Source organism: Achroia grisella, unplaced genomic scaffold, assembly GCF_030625045.1.
Source record: "Achroia grisella isolate CSIRO2021 unplaced genomic scaffold, CSIRO_AGI_Agris_v1 utg352, whole genome shotgun sequence".
NCBI classification, from domain to species: domain Eukaryota; kingdom Metazoa; phylum Arthropoda; class Insecta; order Lepidoptera; family Pyralidae; genus Achroia; species Achroia grisella.
Window position 1 is genome coordinate 765277 of NW_026712812.1, and position 27987 is coordinate 793263.

Genomic DNA, 27987 nt, shown 5'->3' on the forward strand with positions numbered 1-27987 from the left:
ATATAAAGTGACTCAATGAATAATTACAGATTTAATTGAATTTCATCCAGACCCCTAGTGCATATGTTCCTTCTATCGTTTAGCTTAGAAGGTTGATATAATGCAATTAAACCTCTCAGTCATTCTGCTGTCTAGTTAGTACGATATCCGATTGCCCATTTTGCGATGCACTGCTTCAAAGGTTGTATCTGCTGTGGTAATGACCTTTATTCCACTATGTTAAAGGCGGTTTTCGTATTTCCAGTTAACCTCACGATTGGTCTTTTCGCTTGTCATTTATACAATTAGTGCTCCCCTAATTGCGGATTGTTCCAATCCTTAAGAGTATCGCTGGTTTAGCGGTTTTAAGTTGCTATTTCGAGTCTGACACGATAGAAACGTTCTAGTCATGAATATTATTGTTTTTATTTGTATGTATATTATGTTTGTATTTACAGAAAATATGTTTTAAATTATTTCTATCATATTAGTTGTTCCCATAGGATGAGCTCTGTTTAGTTTGGAAACAGATGGTGCTGTGTGAATTCTTCTGGACTATATTGATATATTTATATTACACTAGTAGTCACCTAGTGTTGTAAATTATTCTGATCAAGTATGAAGTAACAATTGAAAGTTACAGTTGTACACATTACATATTTAGCATAATAATATTATTTAAGACCCTACGTCGAGACGAAGAGAGCCGACTAATGACTAAGATGTCTATAATAGCCTCAAAATATCGCTGATTGAGAGCTCTTAAATATTTAATATTATGGTAAATATCCCGTTTATATAACATGTTGTACAACAAGTATTATTATTTTCTTGTAATTTTTTTAATAGACTTAATTCATATTCGCTTTCTAAAGTGTGAAAAGTGATCACTGCATCTGTTGTTATATAAAGCGACTAATTTACGTTATAATTTAAAGAAGAAATAATTTGAATATTAATTAATAATTACGTGACCGGTTTTGAATATTCGGAAACGTTCATTGAATATTCCTTGGCCGTGATATATTCTAGCTTGATATACTCAACTTTTTTTTCTATCTAAAGTATTCTCAGTGTATACATAAAGAACTTAGTGTACATATTTATATAACTAAAAAAATTACATATTTATATAAAATTCCACCGTGGTGGTAAACAGGAATATAGATGGATAGAGGCTCTTATGTCACACGTGAAGTGTGGACCTTTAGGAAACCTTAATAACCTTTTTGAAAAATCCCACGCAATAGTCTATACAGAAAATTATACGATACAAAAGGAACAAAATAAGAGAAAACATACTGTATTACATACTATATTACATACATGTGTATTACATACTATGTTATATACTGTATTACATACATACTATAAACATACAACATAATGCTGAAATCGTATATTCCAACATTGATTTCCAATTCCACTCGCAGTTATGAAGAAATTGCAATTAAAAGTTTTGCTGTTATGTACGGACCAATATGACGACTGCAGTAACAGACAGAAACAGAATTGTAAAATTTGCAAATGCAGATCTCAAATGGTAAATATATTTAAATTACAATTTGTTTAAATAAAAATGGTTACAACTATGTTACTCATTAGAAAATTTATTAAAAAAAAATTTTATTGCTTCGATATATTTTTTTCACAAATATATGAAAATCTGTTCCAACTGAATATTCGTACCATAAATGTAATGGTTATTGTTCTTACGATTATATCGATAAGAAAAAATGTAAAAAAAGACTTAAAATTCTGATAAACTCCGGTTAACAATGACACAATGTCGGCCGGAAAACGTAAGCAATTCTTTGTATATTATCAATGTTTTGTAATAAAATATTTTTTACTTTTTTTTTATTTGTAACCATTACAGTTGTTCATGTTTCTCGTTTTGTTTTAAGCAACTTTAAAATGAAGGTTGCTTGACTAAAGCTGAATAGTTATAATTCACTAGATGTAATCGCGGTTTTACTAGAAATGTTAGACCATTTTAATTAAAAAAAGGTCGTTTTCACCGCATCGCAATTTTCCCTCTGCCGTACTATTTCTTCGTTTAATTTTGTTTTTTTTTCTCGGTTATGTAAAACAAAAAGAGAGAAAGATGCTAACTTGTTATTTTTTTAGTTATGTATTAGTATAAATTATATGTTGTTTATATTACGTACGCACTTATGCAAAAAAAACCGTTCCAATGCCAATTTTCTTTCCTGTTTTTAATTTTAAATGCTGAATTGATTTCTTAATAGTGATAAAAATATAATACGTTATTGCGAAATCGAAGAAAAATACGGCGCTGTAATGTAAACATTTTCGGCAGTTGTTTACAATAACATTGCCACGCTCGCCCTATTGAACTTTATTGTTTCGTGTGTTCAGCTATATAATATTATATTATCTGTGGTTCAGCGAATAAGTATAGAGCTGTAATTACAATTACACACAAATCTATGTATATAATGACTAACAAATGTTACTTTATCTTATGGAATAGAATAGAAAATTCTTTATTCAAATAAACTTATATTTATGCGCTTTTGAATACTCGTACTTATTTTTTTAATCTACCGCTCATTCGGAAAGCTGGTTCATCACAAGAAGAAGAAATAAACTTGTATGTTGCTCTATTAATAAATTTATGTATACCTACCTATTTTATAAAGAGGTAAATTTTGTGAGTTTAGATCGAATATCCGGTCGGTATTGCTCAATTTAAAAGCTGTCATCACAAGAAGAAGAAAGAAATTGTATGTTGCAATTTTAAATAATTTATGTATACTAATATTATAAAGTTTGTAGTTTGGGTGTAATATACGGTAGGTACCTACTGTTAATAATATTTTAAAAATTCATTTTGGGTGATGTCATAGAAAATAAAATTCCCTTCCTTAATAAACCAGCTATTAATTTGGATTATTAGGGAAGGATATATAACATCATATGTTATATCGCTATGACTAAGAACGTAGACATAGCCTGATGTTACAAACCTTCCTTGATAAAGCTGCTAAAAAATGGCAAATAAGGCCAAAATGTGACAGAGACGAAGTTAAACCCGGGGTATCTACCATGCCTTCCCATTCCGGAAAACTAAGATGTCATGCCTAACTAGCCCATAAATTCACTGTCAAAACTGATTTAAACGAAAACTATCAAATAAACAAAATTCAGCTGAAATAGGTGCGACAGAAGTACACGCGCAGACAACTTTAGCCACATTCTAAATCTCAAAGGTAAGAACTTCCTTCCTTTTGCCAATATAAAACAAAGTCGGATTTTTACATTATTTATAATTGAAATATGGCTAGACTTATAGCAAAACTATAAAAATATGAAAAGAATAATAAAATATAATATTTTTATTTTGTTTTTGTTTATTTCGTGTGTCTACAGCGTTATAATAAGAAAAAATATATAAATAATAATACAATTTATGTAGTATGAAATTAAAAAGATAAAGACTGGCCAATTACAGATATTCACAATGTGAATTAATCTAAAATATAAAAATCTCGTGTCACATGTCCTGTTATATATAAAATAAAGTTTACTGGATCACTCAGTATATTCACTTCTAATATGTTGAGTTGACCTAAAAAGGATTTGTATCCAAAGTCGTAAAACATATTAATACAAATAAAAAAAATAGTACTACTTATTGTCAAATAATTATGACACATCACACGTCATTAGCTAAGGAAAAATAGGACTTCCGGATAGATAATACAACATGCGCTTATGACGCACCATGCTGAGAATGTAGCCATTCTATATTTTAATTTTTCCCTACATCACTCGACAACATATAATATTAACCATCTGCTACCATCATTTTGTTATAGTTCTTTAATACGTACTTGTTGGATTTGTGTAACTCTAAGATTAGAGAACTAACAGATAGACCAAGCGTAGCTATCTGTTCGTTTTTTTAAACAAAACATAAATATATTTTTTATATAGTCGTTATTAATTATTATTGCTTTAAAACAGATCTTTGGTCTAAATATTCTTATGGAGTGGAACCTACCTGGGAACAACTGGTTTTCGGAGGGAACCGCGCGGAAGTCGACCTGACATGGTACATACATAGCAATAGACCCACCTACTGGTCCAAATATCTAACAACCACCCTATTCGCCTCCTTAATATGAAACATATACCCCGTTGTAGTTTAATTCTCTCTATGTAATTCTATTTTTGTTTCACTGTAATCCCACACGAAATGTAATGTGTAAAATATTGGGCATAATTAAAATAAAAAATGAACAAAGAACACAACATAGATGCAGTTGCATTTGTATCCTCGACGCCGGCAGGACATTATCTCAAATTCTCACACATCACTCGTTCGAGCCTTGTACTGTATTAATGATGCGGGATCATTGACCCATTGATGGACATTCGGTTAAACGGATTCGCTTTTCTCATGCAACTTTCTGATATACATTTCAGTATTTGCAAATATATTTATTTATTAATTTTCGACGGCCTTGATGGCCTAGTGGTTTATCACACCGAACTTCCGATTGTCGGTTCCGACTGGTACCATTCCCGCACAATACAAACCTTTGTATTCATGATTATGATTGCTTGTATTAGCACGAACACAAGCTATTTTTTATCTTAAAAAAGCAGACGAAATCGCGGGTAACTAGTTACTTATAAATATTTTGCATTTGGTGACTTCAATAGTATATGTTATTCTTTTCTGGCTAATCAAAAAAATAAATGTAAAAGGCATCCTATTGTTTAGAATAGTCTTTAGTAAAAAGTTCTAAATGAATTTACCCATAAACAGTTCTCTTTAAAATCTTCTTATAAACATCTCTGGTATATGTGCTGCATTGATCACTTACCATCAGGTGAGCCGCATGCTCTTCTGTCCCCCTATACCATTAAATAAGTGGCTGTACAAAGTTCAAATGTGATTGCTATAGTGGAGTGAGTAATGCGTGTATAATATTCGAGTCAGGACTTGCATGTGTCATCCATTCCCATGAACTCAAGAGTAATGTACAGAGCCAGTTATGTCGAGTACTTTGATGTTATTTATAATAAGAGCATTGAACGTTTTTTAATTTAGCTCCTCTATATTATTTCTAGTTGCACTAAAACTTTTATGATTACTTTTAAGTTACTTTAATTTTTAAAATCTTATTAATGTATATTATATTTTTTTTACCTAATAGTGATAAAATAAAAAGCATTAAAATAAACGATTTTAATGTCGTCTTCGACTGCAGAAACTTTCAAATTTTCGAATTCCAGTTTTCTTGCTCCAGATATAAACAGCCTATATGCGTTCTTGTGATACAACAAATTGTCACAATCATTTCAAATTTCGGTACAGGTATCGTGAGAGGGTATCGAATACACTAGTCTAGATATAGATGCATTAATAAAATGCTGAATAAAAATTATTCAAGATGGATACAACGTATAAGTAGCACTATAGCTTCGGTACTTATACTATTGGAACTTTTATAAATTATATATTTATAATTTATCTATAAAATTAAATAGCCAACAAACCTATTGTGTCATTTCAATGAATCACGTCGATGTTTTCTTTGTCTTCATATACAGTAGTAATAGTATTCGTACAAGCAAGTGGGAAACACTGCGATTTTAAAATAAGTTATTGTATCAAATAAAATGTCTACGCACGATACATTTTTTCAAAGAACGAATGGAAATCTGTACATCTGTTATATATCTGTGCCAAGGTAGATCACATTGACACAAATACATAGACAAAGGTTTAACACCTGTTTTTTTTTGCGTTGGGAGTTAATAAGAGTTCTAGTAATGTTTATTAAATTTATACTTATTGAAGGTGTCGATGGTTTAGCGAATTAATATGTCATATTACAACTCTGCCGTTAGTCGCAGATTCGATCCTAACATAATACAAACATTTGTATTTATGCGTATTATTGTCTGTATATCTAACTTAAAAAATGTTTCTTTTTATTACCAAACACATAGAAGAATATTTTATTATAAACACATGTATTTACAGAAAATCTATGTAATAAATAAATAGCATTGTACCCCTTTTTACGAAAATTGCGCCGACGGAGGAGTATGTAATTTCGCATTCTTATAGTTTGTCTAGAGAAAAGTGCTAAATACCAATATTTAAATATAAATATATTATTAAATTAATAAAAAATATTACACACACATACATAGAAGTTCTAGTCTTTGACAATATAATCTTAATGATTTCAAACTTATAATTTATATATGGTCGTAATTCGACCATTGGGCGACCACCAATTAAAAAGAACTATTGCTATTGACTCGGTTCTCTGCCTAATTGAATATAGGCTAAGAGCTATGCTAATATAATTTAAAATCCAATTATAACTAGAGTCAGTGATCGGCCATTCTCCGAACTATACGATTCATATTAGATGTAGTATGTGTATAAATAGCAAACGCTAGCAATAAACCCGTCCCACCTGTCGATTTAATGTTTGTTTAGTTCTCAAGTACCTGCTGGATTATTTAGATACTAGCAATTCTCGTTTCAAGTGGATTGAAACTGAAGGCGATTATGTATTTCATAGTAATCGTTACAACCGCACCCTGTCAAATAAGTTGTACATATATCTATACAAATAAAAAAGGTTCAAGTGTCTGTTTGTATAATTATATAGTATATAGTAGTGTATAGAATATATGGTACTTTATTAAAAAAAATATCTGTTTGTTCGTTCGTTCTAGCTCTGTTAGCTACCTCTGAAGTGGCTGGACAGATTTTGACGCGACTTTCTTTCACAGTTAGCAAATGTTATAACAAGTAACTTGGGATACTTTTATTTAAAAATATAAGTTTGTTTTAATAAAACAGATTATCGTTCATTTTCCTAACATAATTGTAAAGGCTACTTAAAAGGAAGTGCCATAGTATATTATGTATATACAAATAATTGGTGATTTTCTAATTTTCATAACTATAATTATATATTCTTTAGCGGTCTATGTGTCCCCAAGAACAGTAGCATGCATATATGTATTGTAATTTGTACGCTAGACAACAGTTTATTTTTGTAACACTGATAAGTCTCCCGCAGTGGTTACGATTTTGCGACGTCTTTTGTTACTCTTTTGTTTAATATTGGATAATAATAAACAAGCAATTACTATATAAGAATTATAAAATACATTTTTTAATATTTTTTTTCTTTATATCTTGACATTAATAACAATATTATATAATTACGACTATTATCCCAGATGGGGTAGACAAAGACGTTGGAAACTGACGTTATTGTGAACACAATATTTGCCTTCCACACATTTCGGGTAGAACCGTCTAGTACGGATAACTTAGTCCGTTATCGGTGTATCTATTACTGCATAATTAGTCAGAAATATAAATTAAACACAAAAAGTTATTTTGCTTCGGGCTGATTTAAACTTAACTCATTTTTCAAGTCAGTCATGAAGCTCTTACAAAAATAAGAAGTAGCATTGAGGAAACAGAACCGTCAGGGTTGCAGAAGATTGCTGGCGTATTCCCATAACATTGACAAAAGGTTAAGAGAAGAAACACCTTGGGGTTTTTATTCGGCAAGAATCCGGCAATACATCTCCATGAGGATTTTTTTCAAGATAAAAAAAAGTCACGACGTCTCACTCATTTTAACATATGTTTTAGTTTTTCTAATAATCATTTTACATAACACATTATACTATACATATGTATGTATATTCAATGGAAATATCTTACGTGAAATTGATAAAAAATAGAAAACCTCTCATTAAGTTTGTCAGGAAATCGTGAAATGTTTTAATGATTCATAATAGGATTTGAGAACGTGCCCTCAAAGCAAGAACCAATTAAAAATGGCGGTTCATTCCTGTTATGGTTCGTGTAAAGTGAATATAAAAACCTTCCTTTAGTTCCAATGACAGTCATAGTTATCGTGAATCATGAATTCAATAAGAACGTAATTTAAAGATTGAATTTATTAAAAAATTACATAAATATGTAGTTTTACAATTGTAAAACAAATCAGAATTTCGTTTTTTTTATTAATAACTGTCTTTTTGGACATAAAATATAGCATATATCAGTCCTCAAATTTTATTCGAATCAATTCAGCCGTGTAATTGTTAAAGGTAACAAACAGACATAACAAGCTTTCGCATTTATTATATTGTTTTGTATAATTAGTAAGGTACATATATATATAATCAAATTATCAATATGATTGAACTAATTACTTGTGTTAACATTAAATTTGTTGAAGGTATAAAAATATCGCGTTGTTAAATCATTTGCCTAGTTTCTTGCTCGTTCTTCTTGTGAGTCTCCGTTCAGAATAAGTGGTAGAATAAAAAAAATAAGACTTAAGTACATTCTGATAGCTTATAACATTAGCACTTCTGATAGATAGATAGATAAAAATCATTTATGAAAAGTACATTGTCTGCTTGTAAAATGCGTAGGTAACTAATAATATCGAAAGTGTATCTCTGTTAACTTTTCACGAATAAAAGGCTTATCACAGCTTATTAAAATAAAATGTGAATACTAATAGAGAAAACTACTACTAATAGAATGAAATAACTAAAAAGTTGTAATGGGTATAATAGGTTATACTTTAATACAAAATATAAGGAATATTACAAAATTTGCACTTGTGCGAAGTCGGGGGAAACGATAATACAAAATGAAATGCTGTGAAGTATAATAAAATATACCTATTTTTGAACAAACTAATGATTCTTCATTTCATGCGTACAATGGAATGGGCGAATGTAGAACGACATCTGTGATATAATTAAATTAGAACATGTTGCTTTGATGATTGATGATTCTCCCCGCATTTAGCTCTTAGTTTCTTTGAAAACAAAACTCGTAATCAACTTTTCTGTATATGGCTTTATTTGCTGCTGAAGATCACACGTGTCAGACTTTAATCTTGTTTGTATGACTTTATGAATGAAAACGAATAATGTAATCAACGCATTTGTCCTAAATTACAGTCCAGTACAGATCCACTGTTTTTAACCTAACCTTCCGTCCTAATATCAAGCCTGAAACAGTGATTTTAATTTCCACTTTATTTCTTGGTGAATGTGGTTCATTTTAACGATATCCTGAAGAATGTATAAATGTAACTGAAAGAATTTTGCGGCCTTTGTGGTCTAGCTGTTTAACACACCGCCTTACTTTTGATGGTCGTGATTCATGATTATGATGGTTTTTAACGGTCTGGTATTTTTTCTGCATATTATATACTTACATATTTATGAAAAAATCTAAGTATTTATATCAGTTGTTAAGTACCCATAACATAAGCTTTGCTTACCATGGGACTAAATGGCGCTGTGTTAATTGTAAAAAAAATGTATGACATTAAAGAAAAGCATGATGACGTGATATCAGTGGTGTAGTCCGTCGGCTTATGATTGGCGTCAGTTAAATATTAAACCAACCGACAGTCAGACAATTATCATTTATGTAGGTATAGCAATTTTTTTAAGTATGATAATAGTATGGTACACCGCCTACGCTAACGGTTTATGCCAGCGGGGCACCAGTAGAGGATGATAGGTTGAGCATGAGGTCAGGTCAGTTAGCCCATCGTGGTAAATTTACTAGAAATTTATTACGATGGTTTCCAGGGGAACCGCGAGGTCAACCTGACATGGTATATTGCTAGCAGTAGGGTCATCAGTCCACATTACTAACAATTCCTTTGCCCCCATTTGTAGCATTTAGTTTATGTATAATGCAATCCAAGTAATTAGCAAAATAATTTATCAGTTATGAGGCGGGTTATTAGTTAATATTATCAGTATTAAAAACCTACCTCAAGTGGTGATAAATTTAATTGCTTTGCTGTAATTATGAATAAACGATAACAAATAAAAGTAAAATGTTAATTATATCATTCTCATAAAGTTGTTCTAGATAAATCGATTGTTTTTCTTTTAATTGTCAATAAAGTTGCGCCATGACCCCGATTGCGTCATGGTCATAATATTATAGTTCACAGCAATCACTTGCGAATGATTCAGAAACGATATGATCGAGTGCCTCCTATCCAATTTATCTCTATGATGAATCGCTTTGTTTATTTTTATACCTCTGCGACATATTGAACCATAAGGTTAGTAATAACTCAAATATCAACTTTGCTTCTATCCTGTCTCAGCTTAGAATAGAAGGAATATATAAGCTTATAATATATAAGCTTACGTCAATTGTGGGATTGTGACCACAGACTCGCGACCACGGCTAGCGCAACTATTTATTATAAATATTGTGTTAGGATCTCATTTTTATTGTTTATTCTTTTTTATATATTCTGTTAGGCCTTTTGGTCTATATTTTTTTAATTCTTGTGTGTTATACCGTGTCTTTTAGTACTTTTTAATTATTATATTCCCCTTTATTAATTATCATACTGTAATTTTTTAGAGCCGATCAAAATCTTAAATTATTTAAGTAGTTCACATAATTAATCTATGATTTTGTTTTACAATAAGAACCAACTACAACGGTTCTGATATTTGTTTTGGTCTAAAGTTGGATAAAGTTTATTAGTTACAAAACAATAATAAGACAAAAGAAATAATAAAATAAACATATGACTGAATGAATCAAATTCAGAACAATTGATTCTTAGAAAGTGACTGATCATATGATTAAATATACTGTTTGTGATATTGATGAGTGATGAGATAGTGAGTTGAGATATTATAGCTTAGAAGCCTAGTGTTACTCCTCGACTTCAGTTAATTTTTTTTTAAATTTAATTTAGTTACTATTGAATGTAGTATTACTTGCTAATAGCAATAACTGTCAGATCGACACCGGAGACGCGTACGCGCCGGGTTATAGACGGGCAGTCGTCGATCCTTTATTATTACGTTCAGAGATTATAGCGTAGGGTTGGCAAATTGATATATTTACATGCCAAAATAACTGGTACTAATATTAAAATTAAATAAAAATGTAATTGTTATAATGTATGTAATTGTTAGGTTTAGTAATAAAAAATTGCATGCCTACAGAAAATGGCATATTACAGCGCTGTCAGCTGATACCACTGTGCCTTAATTGTTTATCTGTCTGTAATGCAAATAAATGACTTACTTATATATGCGAAAATAAATCTGTTATTATATTAAAAGGTTGAACAGATTTTGATGAAATTTGACATGACTGAAGTTATATCAAGAGGACGGGGATCAGGCTATTATTATGGAAAAACACGGACTAAGTCACGGGTAACAGCAGCAAATAAATAAATGCGTATTAAGATTTACTATACTAAGATTACTTATGAGCATGAATCTAATTGTTACGTGTGTATAAGGATTTTGTTATTTGATCGGAGGTTAATATTCCATTTTCAAATAACATTGTAAATTAAAATAGACATAAATATATAACCTTTTTAACAATAAATAAAAATATACATTTGACAAACTTCGCCACTACTTTACAGATTTTATCACAATATCTTAAAATTTGTACAAGCCTTCAAGTTCATTAAGTTTCTGGAATACTGTCTCTAAACTTCGAATTATTACATTGTGAATAATTATAACTCAAAATGATTAATATTTCCTAAAATATTCAGACAAATTCTACTAGCTTATGCCCATGACAATAAAGCTTAATATTCACAAGTTTACAACTTAATAATAACAAGTTAACGATTTTCCCAACACTCGTAATTTTGCTATTGACGTTGAAAGGCATTTAATAAATTAACCCCTGCAATTTAACGTATATACCTAAATCAACCGAATTTCACAGTATTATGTTGAAAGTTAAGTCTTACATAGAAATTATAATGTACTAACGACCCGTCACGGCTTCGCACGGATACATAACAAATCATTGAATTTCTCAAAAATGTGCTGAAAACTGCATTAAAATCCATTGTGCAATTTATAAGATATAAACGAATAATACGGCGGCTACTTTGTTTTATACTATGTAAAGATACTACAGTTTTGTATTATAAAAATTACAGAATTGTTACTGTCACAATAACTGAAAATACAGAACAAGAAAAATAAAAAGACAGCGTCTGTTGTGTAATGATTTATTACACACCAACTTACTTCCGAAATGACGGACAAGTTGGCAGCCCATCAGGTGCTATATGGCGACCGTTGCCATACTTCACGTTGTCATATCGCTCCCGTCCGATCGATCGCCTGTCCCGCCTTCGATCGATCCCCCGTCCAATTCAAACAGTGATCGAAATTACTACGGCCTGAGCCCAGATTCGAAGCCCTAGCGGTATCCTCAGACTAAATAATATTAATAATAATAAAACTCTTTATTGTTTATACAGATAATACAGAGAAAGTAATAATGAAATAATGAGAAAATACAGTAAATAGTAAAAAAAATTTACAAAAGGCGATCTTATCGCTAAAAGCAATCTCTTACAGACAACCTAGAATAAAGGACTTATGTACATAGATTAGGTAGGTGGCACACATAAGACACTATTTATTATACTACTAAATATACATACTTACATTAGGGATAAATATATAAACCTACATATATACCACATATTGAAAGAAATGAGAAGTAGATCCGTTAGGCGGGAGTCGGCCTTAGCCGCTCCATAAGTCCTTCTGTGGATTCGGAGTGCCATCTACACCCCCCCCTATCATCCGGTGACGCTGTAAAGGACAGCTACGGCCACAACAGCATTAGAGTAGTCCTAAAAACCTGTAATTTCACTGCCTCGCCGTTTTGAACAAATCCGACAAAGCAAGCTGTTGGGCAGCTGAAATAGGTGTCGCTTCATACAAAATCTCATCACATCTTCATCATCATTGTTTCATCATATATTTACACACATTCTTGCAGAAGACTGAGATACTTGTTATTTATTCCTAGACCTTTGTTACCTGTACTTCACTTATAATGAATTACGATTTGTATTTGTTTAATACCCACAATACAAGCATTATTATGTTTATGTTACTTCCTATTCCTGTCCTTGATTATTATTATTATTATAATCATTTATATCTAATACCGAATAATAATAATACCTACATAAATACAAATTCCATATATTTCAATAATAATATTCGCAAATGAATATTAACTGTTGTGGTTTTCTTCAATATCAGAAAAATATGGGAAAACAATATTATAATCAATCAGGGTAAATCCCATTTTATTTATAATGTTATTGAATAAAATCATATGTTGTATACAAAATATACATAAAACTAGTCGACCACGTCAAATTGATATATTTCATAACACATTTTGATCAGTGAATAACCTAATCAACTTTAAAATACTAATTTTTATTTTTTTAATTTAAAAAATATTAAATCTGGAATTACCACCAACACTATTAAAAGTAAAGTAGCGATTCCTATACAAAATAACAAATTTTTCTGCTTTACGTTACTTTGACTAGTTCTTTTTAAAATACCCTTCTGTATAGCGAACAATCAAAAACCACATTCAAATATGGTTCACATATTGGTTTCACATGGTTTTACATATTTGAATATGTTTTATAGTTCTAGGGAGACTAAAGATCAGCAATTTATGTAAGAATAAATTGCCTACTAAGCTTGCATTCTAAGAATATCTAAAACTAAACGTCATATGAATATGGTAGTCAGAGGCATTCTCAACGGTCGTGAACGTAACATTTGACATATCCGTTAACTTAGTACATTTTGAAACCGAGTGGCAGGGTGCTTGCCTACCTAGATAAAATTTTGGATTGATATTAGTGTTTCCTTCATCGTAGTCTGTCTGAAAAGTAAATTATATATATATTTTTTAATTTTTGAGTTATTCAGTGTAATAAACCACTAGGACTCTGTACTCCAAAACTTAATCTGTTTTAATAATCATTATTTTTAAATCTCAAATGATGATGACAACCATAATAGGAGCATTATACAGGATGTCGTACGTACTCGACGCAACGCGAGGGTAGAATACATTGCCATGAAACTCGACCGATTTAAATTGCACTACGACCTCTAGACATCTTTAAAAATATGAGGACACCATTCTTAGCAGGTTTTTAATATTCTAGACCGAGCCTTCTGAATTGCAAGTCTTTGAATAGATTGTAATATGTTTTCACTTGTAAGAAATGTAGACCACGTAATCTATATCTAATACTTATTATTGCTTGTAAGTTTGTAGTGCTCTCAAAATATCTTTCAAATGAAATAATTTTACATATCTAATTATAAGTAATAATTCGTTAAGTTCTTAGTTGAAACCGTTATAACAGCAACTGCTGACAAAAATATCTTCGTTGTACTAAAAATGTATCACTCTAACAATTAAAAATATTCCAAGAAAGAATCGCAAGAAATATGATTGACACGACCTAGGAAATAACGAGTTTAAACAGACAAGAAAAAGGTATGCTTGTTTTTATTAATATAAATAATATTCTTGTAATCTTTATTCCTATTCAACACGGCCGCTGTTAAAGTACTCCAGTGGGAAATTAACTTGTTTATAATGAAAATTCAACGGTGAATCCTATCTTTGAGTCGATGGGTTTTAAATTTGCGGTGCTCCATTTTATTGCAAGGACACATCTAGTCAACCCCATTCAGAAATATAAGAAAAAGTATTTCAAATTATTAAGAGATGTTTATGAATTACTTTATTATTAATGACCATTATGCGTTTAGTATAACTTTCGTGAAATACGCTAATGAATATTTCATTAGCGTATTTCGAAGTTGACACTAATACCGATTTTTCTTGCTTTTATAAAAGAAATGCGGTCGGAGACTGATCGCCTCTCGAATATACAGCTAGAAAGAGATTGGAACTGGGTCTTTGCAGTCTCCTGCTGCATCTTCTTGATTTCTCCTGTAGCTCTTCCATTAATTGCAACCTAATAAGCAAGTGTTCCCACAAATATCGTCTCGTCACTCGTATCAAATTGTAAGGAAAGAAAGCTTAAGTGCTATAACTTAAATCTAATATATGCGACCATAATAATTGTTGTCGCCTTACATCAGTCTCCTCTCTCATTCAAACGGGGAACACAATTATAAGATAGGAGTGAAGTAACCTCCCCGGAGCGGGTAGGGTACCCTTAGACTTAAGTGTTATCCGTCAAGCAGTAGTTAGCATTCAGCCGTTCCAGAAGTTAAGTCCTTTCGCAAGTTATGATTACATTCTGCGCTCGCCCCCATTTTCATCCGTTAAAGATGTAGGTCAGCTACGGCCAACAGCATTGGGATAGTTCGAAAAAAAAAAATTGCTTAACTTCACACTACGGGTTTGTGTAATTCACTCCATATAAGTGCAAACCCTGGTCCTATTTAGATTAATAACATTTCGTTTTCCTTGTGTATAACACTTCCAAACTCATAGTAATTTAAGGCACGCGAGATGCGTTACTCTCGCCATTATGCGGCCCATTTGTAAGATATCTTTATCTCGCCCACGTTGCTCATAGACGTGCTACAATAAATGAAATTTATTATGTGCGAAAAGCTCATTGTACGGTAACTCTCGTGTACTTATGTTTTCTGTGTTTAAAATTTACAAATATAACAATAGCATTTTAATCTATAAAAGTATATTTGCGTGTAGTTATCATTATTTTTATGCTATATGATGTAATGGTAATCTCGTCTGCACTAACGGGGCACTAGTGAAGGATGAAAGTATGAGGATCAAATCAAGTCATTTAGGAAATTGTAGCGAATATGCTAAGAATTGACCACGTCGTTTCCGCATAACAGTTGATCTGACCTAACAAGACCGGTAATCCTTATGTAAAGTTTGATTTCATGAGCCTTCATTGATCTTGTTATCAGCTCCTATTTTACGGCAATTGAACTGACGCTTATCGAAAATTGAGTATCGTGGTAATCAAATATTTTATAGGGTTTTAAAAATGCAGTGGATTGATCCACTATAATTTTAAAACACTTTAAGAGACATACTTGCAACATCCTGCCACTTTACAAGGGGCGTGCTTAAGTGTTTTCTTTAGGTCATTTCAGGTCATACATAAATCTAGATTTATGAAGCACTGTTTAACGAACACCCTTTGTTTTTGTTCACAGAGCCGTCGGTAAAACCTGCCTGCTCATCAGTTACACGACAAATGCCTTCCCGGGTGAATACATACCCACTGTGTAAGTATATATAATACAGTTTTTTTATGTATGATAATACAATGATACACCCGCCTGCGCTGGCGGTGTACGCTGGCGTGTCACCAGTAGATGATAAGAGTATGATTACGTTAGCTAGTTAGATGGTTTTCTGGGGAAACGGCGTGGAGATCAACCTGACATAACATTGCCAGCTACAGGGTCACTATTTATGAATAACATTCTCTTCCCCACCCCTACAAAATCGGGTCATCCAGTCCTTAAATAAAGAAGTGGAGGAACATGGACATGGAAGGCCATGCTCCTTATATGACCGGTAATTAAAAAGTCGTACTTATACGTCGTCGTCGTATTAAGAAGTTAAACTAATTTCCATTGAACTCAGCTATTTTGTAGGAAGTGAGCGGACGCTGCCCGTTGTTCGTTTATTATAATGGTTTTCCATAGTCCATTTGGTCATACATTCAAAGCTACAATTAGCAGACTTCGTCGAGCCTGCTTTGAGGCTGAAGAAACGCTGTTCATATTAAGCCGGAGAGTGCAGTTGTTACTTCCGATGCACATGTCCTCGTAACAGTCAGGTCGTTTCAAGAAGGTTACGAAGCATTTCTGTCTTTAGTTTTCATTTAATAAATTTCTTTATTATTCATAGCTATATACAGCATCGCTGCTCTCTTAGAATAAAGCGTGTGTTACTCGCTATGTAGTTAATTACATGATTTTTTAATTGGTCAAGTATTTTTTAAAAGTAACGTTCAAAACATCTATTTTTTTTTTTAATTTGTAATATTATCATATATATGAAATAATGTAAGTTTTTGGTGCTTGCAGATTCGACAATTACTCAGCGAATGTGATGGTAGATGGCAAACCTATCAACTTGGGCCTATGGGATACGGCTGGTCAAGAAGATTACGACCGTTTACGGCCGCTCTCGTACCCACAGACCGATGTCTTCCTTATATGCTTCTCACTTGTCAACCCGGCCTCCTTCGAAAACGTTCGCGCTAAGGTAATTAAAATTCCAAAATATTTTTTATAGTTGTGTGTGTATTTTTCTTGAGGTTGTCAGCGGCATTTTTATTTTTTGTGATATGATTAGGGCATGGTACACTCGCACGTGTTAACGGTATGCGCTGGTAGGACATCAAGTTTAGTCTATCATGGCTTATAAAAATATTTAGATTTGATTTGATTGGTTTTTATGAAGGTCTCTCTGACGTGGTACCTTATTTGGGCTGCAATAGGGCTACTATACCCTTAACCTGCTCCCCCCCTTCTTCCCCCTATATCAGAGGCATTGTAAGCTGTCGACGTTATGATGAAAGTAATATTTGACATGCCAACATTTTCCTATATATATTTGTAATATATGTGGTGAGCTTCGGAATATTTAGATTTTTGGAGTTTCCGTTATTGGATAGTTGTATACTCGAAAAGACATAAAGATAATAAGTATATAAGGGAGAGGATGACAAAAAAAAATAGACGGAATGTGTAAAAGATGATATGTATAAAAGGAGAAGGAGAGAGAAGGTCAGATATGACGCCTGATAGGGATCAGTGGAAGAAGAGGACATACTGCGCCTTTTACAAATAATGAGATAAAAGCAATTAAATAATTTATATTATAATGATTACATATGATGCGTCTAATATATTCCTGATCAATAAATTTTGGATTCGCAAATAACATTGTACGAATTAATGAAAACATTCCGCGCTAAAATCGGAGTGGCGGATTTCTTCGCATAGTTTTATATGCATATTTATGAGTTAGATTTATGTGAACAAACAAAAGAATACATTAATTTAAGTATCTAATAATAATGATATAATATGTTACGTGATGATTTTGCAAATGTATTCGAAGATGTATGCATTTGAGTGCTATGGCTGTTATTAAAATCATTTACGTATTTGAAAGTCTGAATGCCATGAATGTTTGTACCGAAATTAAAACATATTGTAAATATAATAGTAATAATGGTCGTAGTAGTCGAAATTCGAAATAATTTATTCACATATTTGTTGTCTCTGTACTTACAGAAAAATTTTTTAATAATTGATTTATAAACTTATATATTAAATTAACTTCTGTTAATAGTTATTAACACTACTCTTATTTATTAACACTAGTTTTTAGGCTGGTAACCTAGTTCCTTGGGGGTTATTTCTGGAGCATAGGGGCTTGCCCCGAAGCTTCAACCTGCACCCTCTAGGGGGATGCGGAAGACATGTCTGTCTGTCAGAAAGTGGTTATTTTCTATCAAGAATTTTGATAGTTGTTTGAAGATTTTTATTTTAGTGTTACTAAATTTTTTAATTTAGTTATTTTTACTTTTGATAAACTTGCTTAGAATTGGCATTTCAAATGACGATGCTAAATTGTTTAACAAATAAATGATTTTTAATATATTCCAGTGGTATCCCGAAGTAAGACATCACTGCCCATCGACGCCTATAATCCTAGTCGGTACTAAACTTGATCTTCGCGAAGACAAGGACACAATTGAGAAGCTGAAGGACAAGAAATTGGCACCTATTACGTACCCACAGGTAAAAATATGATCATTATCCTAACTAAATTTATGATTTTATTATAAAGATAGATTTTTATAACATAAAGTAGATAAAGTATATGCATAACATAAAATAGATTTGAAGCAATTTTAATAATTATTACAGCTGTGAATTACGTCTATATGTATATTTTATATTATACTCATATATACAAAAGTCAGTTTGTTCAATGTCACCATTAAATTTACCATATAAGTAGCATTTTGGATGCAAAAGCATATATACTTTTTATCCAGATCCATTATGGTCACACTGATGAAGTCGCGGTCAAACTGCACCTCTCCAATCAATACCAATTAATACGGGCTTCGGAATTACTACGACCTGAGCCGAGGTTCGAAAGCCTAGCGGTGTCCTCAGACTAAAGTCGTATACGTCGGGCAGGAGTTGGCCTTCAGCCGCTCCATAAGTCCTTCCGGGCGTTTGGAGTGCCATCTGCACTAGCCACCTATCATCCGGCGAAACTGTCATTACAAACTGCCAAACAGCATTAGAGTAGTCCGAAAATAAAACAAAAAAAACAATTATAATAACAAAAATATAGAAGGATATACATATATTGATGAGTTTGGCTCTTATTCCAGGGTCTTGGTATGGCGAAAGAGATCACGGCAGTGAAATACCTGGAGTGCTCCGCCCTCACGCAGAAGGGTCTGAAGACAGTGTTCGACGAGGCGATCCGCGCCGTCCTGTGCCCCTCGCAGCCCATCAAGTCGCGAAGTCGGAAATGTAGTATTCTGTAATTCCGCCGCTGAAGGTTGCGTTACATGGTATGTGTTCTCACAACATGTTCTCCCAGGTTTTTTCATGAGTTTGAGAGAGCATGGGATTTTTCTAGGTTATATTAAGTTTTCTTAAGGGTCAACAACGCGCACGTAGACACCCCTGGTGTCTCAAGCTCCATGGGCTACGGTAACCATTTACATCAGATGGGCCGTATGGTTGTTTGGCACTATTTATTTTTTCTTTATTGCACCAGAAATATATTACCAAGAACATAAACAGATAGTAAGTAGTGAGGCACAAAAGACAGTCTTATAGCATAAGCAACAGACAACCTTTATTATCATAGTATAAAAAAAAATCTCTGCCTCGGTGGTCTAGAGGTTTATCACTCCGCCTTATTTCAATAGCCGAGAAGTGACGGTACAAACAAAAAAGAGTATGATTGTTTGTATCGGTCTGGGTGTTTACTATATATATTATTCACAAAAAAAAGTGTATGTATTTGTATCAGTTGTCTAGTACCCATAACACAAACTCTGCTTAACTTTGGACTAGATGGCGCTAGATGTGAATTGCCCAGGGATATTATTATCATCATATACGGTTTCGCCGATTAAAATTACAAAATATGAGGCATGACACCTTAGTCATTTGGAATAGCAACGCAAGAGTGGTATCACGGGTGTCACATGATAACGTGATGCTCGTAGTCCAGTTCATGTATATGAGCGACGATTACTATTTGCGACTTACTTTAGAAAATATTTACAGGAATTCTAGATCTTAGTAGTCTCCCGGATATAGGAATAGAGATCGAGAATTTTATGTTTTTAATGTATAAACACAAAATTTAGGTCGCTACTGTAATTGTATCTGGTCCGAATACTATAACTATATTAATAATGAATATGTTTTTTTTTTTCAGATCGTGTAGACGTACATGGAAGCAAGTGTAAACAGCATAGCTTATAAACATATAGCGCACCAAAAGAACCGTCTAGCAGTTGGACACAACAGTGTGCTAAACAAATGGACTGCAATAAATGCATACTTAGACGTTAATTTTTACTGTTTAATACATATTATTAATTGTAACGTGGGTTGGTGTGAGTGGAGTCCGTAATGTAATCGCTTTTGTATAATCCGAATGAATTTTATACGGTCTGAGGTGGACTGAGTCTATGGCACTTGTAATTTTTTAATATATGAAAGTAGGCAACAACATTCATCGTATGCGGTTTAAATAGAAAAAGTTAACCTACTTAGTTATGCCATTTGTATCCCGTTTTTTTTATTGGACGCTTTGCCCTCACGCGATGGGATCTTACAAAAGTTACATTCCTACATTGTTGCTGAAAATAAACTTTATCATTCGGTGCAAATTGTTCTTTCTCTCCTATATATCTTAATATCGGTGATTAATATGGAATTGTTGAAATTTATGTTAGACAGAGATTATATTTTTCGATTTATTATTACTTATTTTTGTTTCCCATTGTTGTATTTCATGTCTAGGTGTCGATAAGTACAGTATTTGTTAAGGACCCATTTTATGATTTGAGCTCGTATAAAACAATATATGTAGGTCCATTTTGTTGTTTTCACAATTAGAATGTAATGGGTTAATTTGCTTGGGCTTCCGTCAAGGCTGAGGTGTAAGGCGCCACACACTTTTACGCACAACGGAATATTGCGCCTGTTTGCGATTTAGAGCCTGTAAATATCAAAATTTGTATGAAAATTTGTCAACTCACGAAATTAGTGCGCTCTCGACTTGCCACTGAGCTTGATATTATCGCTTTTAGCCGGTATGGAATCGATATCTATGTATTGGGTTCGAATAGAAGGTACAGATATAAAAACTATATTTCCAGGTCTATGTGTAAATAATATCACTAGAAATCTATGGTTCATTGAGAAATCATACTAAAACAAAGTAATCACTGATTTCAAACGGTCAATATAAGAATATCGCTAATACGCAGATACGACTATAGCGTATATATAAGAGTGCACATCCACACTTAGGCATCAACGGGTGAACCTATGACTTATATTTAATAGAAGTGCCAAGTGGTCTAGACAGATATTAACGCAACTGTATACGCAATATCTAATACGAGGTTTGGATATTGCAAAATCTCTATCGGATATTGGAACCGATACATAGATATTGTAACGGTTTACGATTTGCCGCTCTACGCAGACCGTAGCATAAAAGCGTTCCAGTGTTTTCATCTTATTATTTTTTTATAATGTTGTCAATGTTTGATATGTTATGACAACATTTATAACTATTATAATTGTTTTGTAATATTTCTTTTTAAGGAGTTATTACATTATTTATAAATAGGATCGTAATCTATTACTTTCTTGAACTACTCAGATTGTTTCAGTATAAAATTGCAATACCTTTTTATACTTAAGATATAAATCTAGGAAGAACATTATTGTTTCTTTTCACTTTCATATTGAATATATTCTTATTTAATATTCTTTATAATGTAATAACTCTTTTACTAGAAATGCCGATTTAATTAAATAAATAAATTTTTAAATCGTTTACTTTTTATAAATTGTCCTCAGCTTTGATTGAATGTTAGTAACCGGATACTCGATATGTATGCCTGCGTGTATGAATGGTCAATACGTTAGATACATATCGTCGATGGAACTAGTTAAGCTGTAAGGGAGGAGTGGCGTCGGCAATTAAATCGAAATCTTATTGATAGTTCTGTATAAAAATCGATTTGTCCACCGATAAACGATTGCACAAACAATATGTAGCTAATCTCTGTGATTAGTACAATTTGCAGCTATACGCTTCGCTTGGCGTTTTATCGATTACTTTTTAATCAGACGGTGATAAAAATCTGATAGCGATCATTCGTTGTAATTTTATCCGTCTCATTAAAAATTAAATCGATATATAAATTGAGAGTGCATTGTATAAATGATCCGATGTACTGTGTATCGCACAACTCTAGCATTATTCGTTGATGTCGAGTCCTTATGGATGCCTTCGAGGACGTTCGTTTCGACTCGATTTTGTGAACTAAAACTACATTCCGGGACCATAACATGTTGGAACTGTAATCAATTTAGTTTGTATAATAATTTATTTTGAAAATGGAATATTTTAAACATGGAATTTAGCATATGAATATTATGAAAAATATTTTAAAAATCTATGGTATTTTAGGGTTCCGGAATGTAGTTTTTAGTATTTATGGGAGATGGCATTTTTCGCTGAAAATGTGATAACGGATTTAGGCTTTAATTGACTGTCATGAATATTAGACGGCCTCTAAGCTTTTTGGTATCTTTTGGTTTCTTTATATTTTATTAATGCTTTTCACTGTTTTAATTAAGCGTTACAGCATTTTGTATTATAAAACAAATGGCACTAAGTTAATTATTGTCTAAATCCACTCCTAATGTATGTTAAACTAAGATGAAATAGTACACGTAAGTCTTCGTTTAAGGTGTGCAATTGTTACTGCTTGCTTCGTATTATAACACGCGTGTAGTGTATCATGTATATGTACCATAATGATGCCATAGACACTATTTTTTACTCTGTAGAAAAAAAAAGATACTTCTATAATTTTATCTATGATCTAATAATGGAAGCACCAACAATTGCACAAAGCATACAACTTATGAGATAACATTTTAATGTATGTATTGTTCAGATGCAAATATTTAGAAGAATCAGAAATGTAAATAACGATGATTTAGTATTAACTGAAAATGTATATGCCAACGCGCCATTTTGCACGGCGACGCATTTTTTATATAACTGAAACCATTGTAGGGGCTTGACTATGCATTTTTATATAAGTTGAAATTGTTAATAAAATTATAATACTTATGTATTTCAGTAATTGTTTCTTTTTCTTGTATGTAATCTAATATAAGAGATTAATTATAACAATATTTTATTATAAGTATTATATTGCATTTGATTTCACACGCTATCAACAGGTATGATTTCTTTAATTTCTATAATGAAAATAGGTTTAAAATAGGTAGCTATTGGGTAAAGAATTAAAACTACGTAGAGTCAAATTAAATCCTTCATATACCAAAATGAAATGAACCATATTCAATTAATATTTAATTGCTCGTCAGCCTATATAGTTTGACATAATTTATCATAAAGTGAGAATAGATAAGACGGTTTATCTGCTATCAAATAAGTAACATTAACTTTTGCCTTTGACGATTTAATTCTATATGACCTAATATATCTTGGCTTTTGACATAAAGTGGAGATTTCATACATATTTAATTTTGTCGTGAAAAGTACATCTACGGATTCTAACTTTTACGAAGGTACAGAGACAAATTACTGTATCAAAAATAACTACATACCTACTAGTAAACAATAAAATATTTTCAAAGTTAACAATTTGTAATACAAAAATAAGCAAACTATATTAGTCATTGTTAGCTTCGTTATAAGAATCAATTTCGGATGCAGTTTAATGTGTCTTATCACTGGCTATGGTATATGATATACACGTACGAGTCATATGTTATCGTAAATTGAGTACTCAATAATAAAATAACAGTATAAATATGCTTTTATTGTTTGCATAGACTATAACATTCGCTAGTGGCGCCACTTTCTGCAAACATTGCATTTTTTTAAATGTGACTGCATGAAGTCGATTATTTTTGATGATATTTATGTATTCAGCATTATTTCCATTAATAACCTGATTAAAAAGAATCAGCATAACTTGATGAAAAAGCTGATTATTAACGAATTAGATTCAATATGAAATCACATCGAATACATATTTATTCAATTGTCCATTTTATGGCATAAAGTTGTATTGTAATTTCTGTATTTTATTATTTGATCCATTCTTTGTGATTTTATTTGGTTTCTCATTCTATTACGTATATAGTTTGCTAATTGAACGAGCTTTGTTGATTCTTTTTTGTAATTAACTTCTTTTCAAGTCTGCTTTAGATTGATGGTGTCTTAAAATAAAAGTTATTTATTAATCCTCGATATTTCATTGTTACAAGTTTACAGTCTTGGCTTGACGGTCATAAATAACAATATAGCAATATATAATATGTACAAACAATATATTTTAATTTCATACATAATAAAATACAACAAAGTTTAAATGCCGTTGTTAGCGTGTGAGTAGTACTAAAGGCCTGTATACATGAAGGATATTTGTACACAACATAGCACAAAAAATATATTACCTTATCAGCTAGGTACTCGCGGACACAGATGATCACTAGGTGTTATGTTTTGACACATAGAACGCCAATATTTGTCCGTCGTGTACACAGGCCTTAAGTCTGAATATGTAATATATTCTGCCATATAATTATACTGACACAGTGTATCTATCAGTGTTCCACAGATAATAATTGCGTAGCTAATACATGATGTATAAATAATTTTTGTAATTCAAATAGCTTATTTTAATGTTTTTAACATGATACAAAAATCGAATAAAACAATATTTATTCAAATTAAAATATTCTAAATATACACAGAGTCCGTAATCCGCATCAGCGTTGCAAATGTTCTAATTTGGCGGGAACACCTGCTGTTTGGCAAAATGAAATTTATACTTGAGGTTTCCAAATACTGCTTAGCCCGAAAAAAATTGTAACGTTGATCGGTACTGACAATTTTATGGAATGTAAAAAAATGCATTTATCCAGTAATTTACTCAAAGATTGAATTATATATGGCAAATTTGAAAATAATGTTTAATAGCAGTTTTAACCAAATTCATACATAAGAGCTCATAAAACAATGCCTTCTTATTGATCCCGCCTATTTTAACCCATGGTAATCCTTAAATGGCTTGTATAATATTATTTTTATACAAATTAATTTGTATAAGAAATTGTGTCGTGTATAAATTCAAACGATAGATATTTATAACGCTGTCGGTAATTCTTCCAAATATTGTAAAGCCTCTGAATAATTCAAATTATATTTATATTAACTGTTCAAACTGAGTTTTTAATTTATTCCATACCTAATAACTTATCCTATTAGATTTTCCTAACTAATTATCGCTAATATAATAGTTTATTTAATAATAGCTATATTATTAAATATATATTTTTATTTTTTAAATAATAATAATTATTATAATAACCCATCGCACTTTAGTCACAAGTTAAGCAAAGTTCTGTTATGGGTACTAGACAACTGATAAAAATAATTATATACACTTTTTTCTGATATACTATATATTAGATACAGAAACCGCCCAGTCCAACATAATCATACTCATGAATACAAATATTTGTATAGTGTGAGGAATTGAATCCGCGACCATCGGAAATATGATGGTATGCTAAACCGTTAGATTACTGGGTCAAGTAAGTCATTATCTTTTAGACAAATCGTTATCATTTAGATGCATTGTTTTTCTCAGAATAAGATAAATAAATCCGCCTTGAAGTGATTATAAATGTGTGCTCATTGCAGTAGGGGTTCATTCTCATTAAATTGTAAATAAGCTATATAGCGACATCAGTCGTAGTGATGGGAAGTTGTAATCGACGTCTATATCGTGAGTAAATAACGAGTGAGAGACTCATAACAAATGCTACGAAAAAATAGAGACGTCCTTCTTGCCTCAGCTTCGCACGGGTTTGAGCAAAACCCCTTTTTACGAAAATTGTGCGGACGGCGAAGTATGAAATTTCGAACAATAATTGGAGTGCAGAATGCTAATATTTTTTTTAATATGTATAATAAATATATTCAATAAATAAAGAAAACATTACACACATTACCATGTATTTTACACACAAACATGCACATTATACACTTCTGTTTATTGACTTTGATTATAGAAGTATAATCTTTGACAATAGAACCTTAATAGTGTTAAACTTATAATTTAAATTATAAGTTTACCTTTGTCGAATTTCGACCACTAGTTTTAATTGATTTACACAAAACTATTGAATTATACACCTACCTTCCTCAGAAGTCACTCTGTTAATGGATGAAAACTACATTAAAATCAGATACGCCAAAGAAGGTTCCCCCTTGATAATGTGATTAGTTACGAGTGCAAGGACGGCTGCGTAACCTCATTACACTCCAAAAAGGTTAGTTATTAATTATTTATTTATGTTAAATTGATGACTCGTCGCTATAGACAATAATATGTCAATGAAGCACACGCATTGACATTGCAATTTGCATGTTTATAACATCAGATGACCTCGATAATTGAAATAACTACCTACTATTCTATTTTGTAAACGTGATATTGTTTTCGATGGCCATATACAAATGAAAAAAAATACACACAGCATGGTGACAATCTTTTATAATGGAATCTAGTGTACTACACTCTCGACCTAGAAGTGTAACCATAGGTAATATCAAATATTATATCTTACTATTATTATAAACACGAAAGTTTGTATGGACGGATAGATGTTTGTTACTCGTTCACGCAAAAACTACTCAACGGATTTTGATTAAACTTTACAGTGATATAGTTTATAAGTCAGAAAACACATCAGGCTATAAAATTCATGCGGGTGAGATCATATGATGACATTTATAGCTAGATTAATATATGGTGTGGGGGAAAGACATGGTACATTGCTAGCAATGTACCATGTCAGGTTGATCTCCACGCGGCTACCCCTAGAAACCATAGCGGTAAATTGCCATTTGTTATTTGCAGATGGTCTAGCTGATATAATTTCATGCTCATTTTATTATCCTCCACTGGTGCGCCGCCAACGGAAGTCGTCAGCGCAGGTGCATCATTCCATTAGCATCCATTTAAAAAAATATATAAAAAGTAATATAGTATATGTATACTATATACTTTTTACCAGCACGCAGGCAGCGCCTTGGGTTAAAACTAGTAATATATATTGTGAAGCTTACTCTGTTACCAATTAACGTTTTTGTGGCTGAACTAATCGTCATGAAATCTAGTTTTATGGCAATCCCTACAAATAGGGGCTTTAGGAATGAACCACTTTAGGAAAGTTCGACCAAGCCGCTATGTATATTTTTGTAAATACCTATGCCAAAACGGTATCAGTAAATTAGTCCCTTTGTTTCTTGCAGTTTGTTAAGTCACTTCTAATTTGGTTGCCATAGAGTTGACGGTTCGGTTTTGCTTTTTTTTTTACGGAATGAAGTAGTTTTACATAATGGTTATTTAACTCGCACCAACAACAGTAACGCCGATAATTTACAATTACCTACTATTTGAAATGAAAAAGATCATAAACTGCTTTATATCCCGTTCAATGGATATATTTAAATCCATAAGAAAAAACATAGATTAACCGAAATCAGTAAAAGCCAGTAAACACTATTATCAAATAAAATTGCGATTAAGGAAAATGGGGTCAAGTAATCGCGGCGACTGTATTTCTATGTGATGTTATGGCGTATTGGTAATTTGTCTGTTCGATAAAACATTGTATTTAGTTAATAATAACTATGCTTACAACATGTTATGAGAGATAACACTGACTCAAGTAAAGTACAGTCTATCGCAATGGTATAATCGTTCGTTTTGA

The 27987-nt window shown here is 31.9% G+C and overlaps 1 protein-coding gene across 1 annotated transcript in view; it reads left to right on the top strand.

The window, feature by feature from the left end:
* Nucleotides 1-21267, top strand: part of LOC131843853 (ras-related C3 botulinum toxin substrate 1) — a 41123-nt gene extending 19856 nt beyond the window's left edge. The window contains exons 2-6 of the mRNA XM_059192614.1: nt 16066-16137; nt 16948-17128; nt 18541-18675; nt 19284-19469; nt 20351-21267. Of these exons, the coding sequence (XP_059048597.1) occupies nt 16066-16137; nt 16948-17128; nt 18541-18675; nt 19284-19442 (547 nt within the window). The 3' untranslated portion in view covers nt 19443-19469; nt 20351-21267. The remainder of the gene's footprint in view (nt 1-16065; nt 16138-16947; nt 17129-18540; nt 18676-19283; nt 19470-20350) is intronic.
* Nucleotides 21268-27987: the final 6720 nt, after the last annotated feature.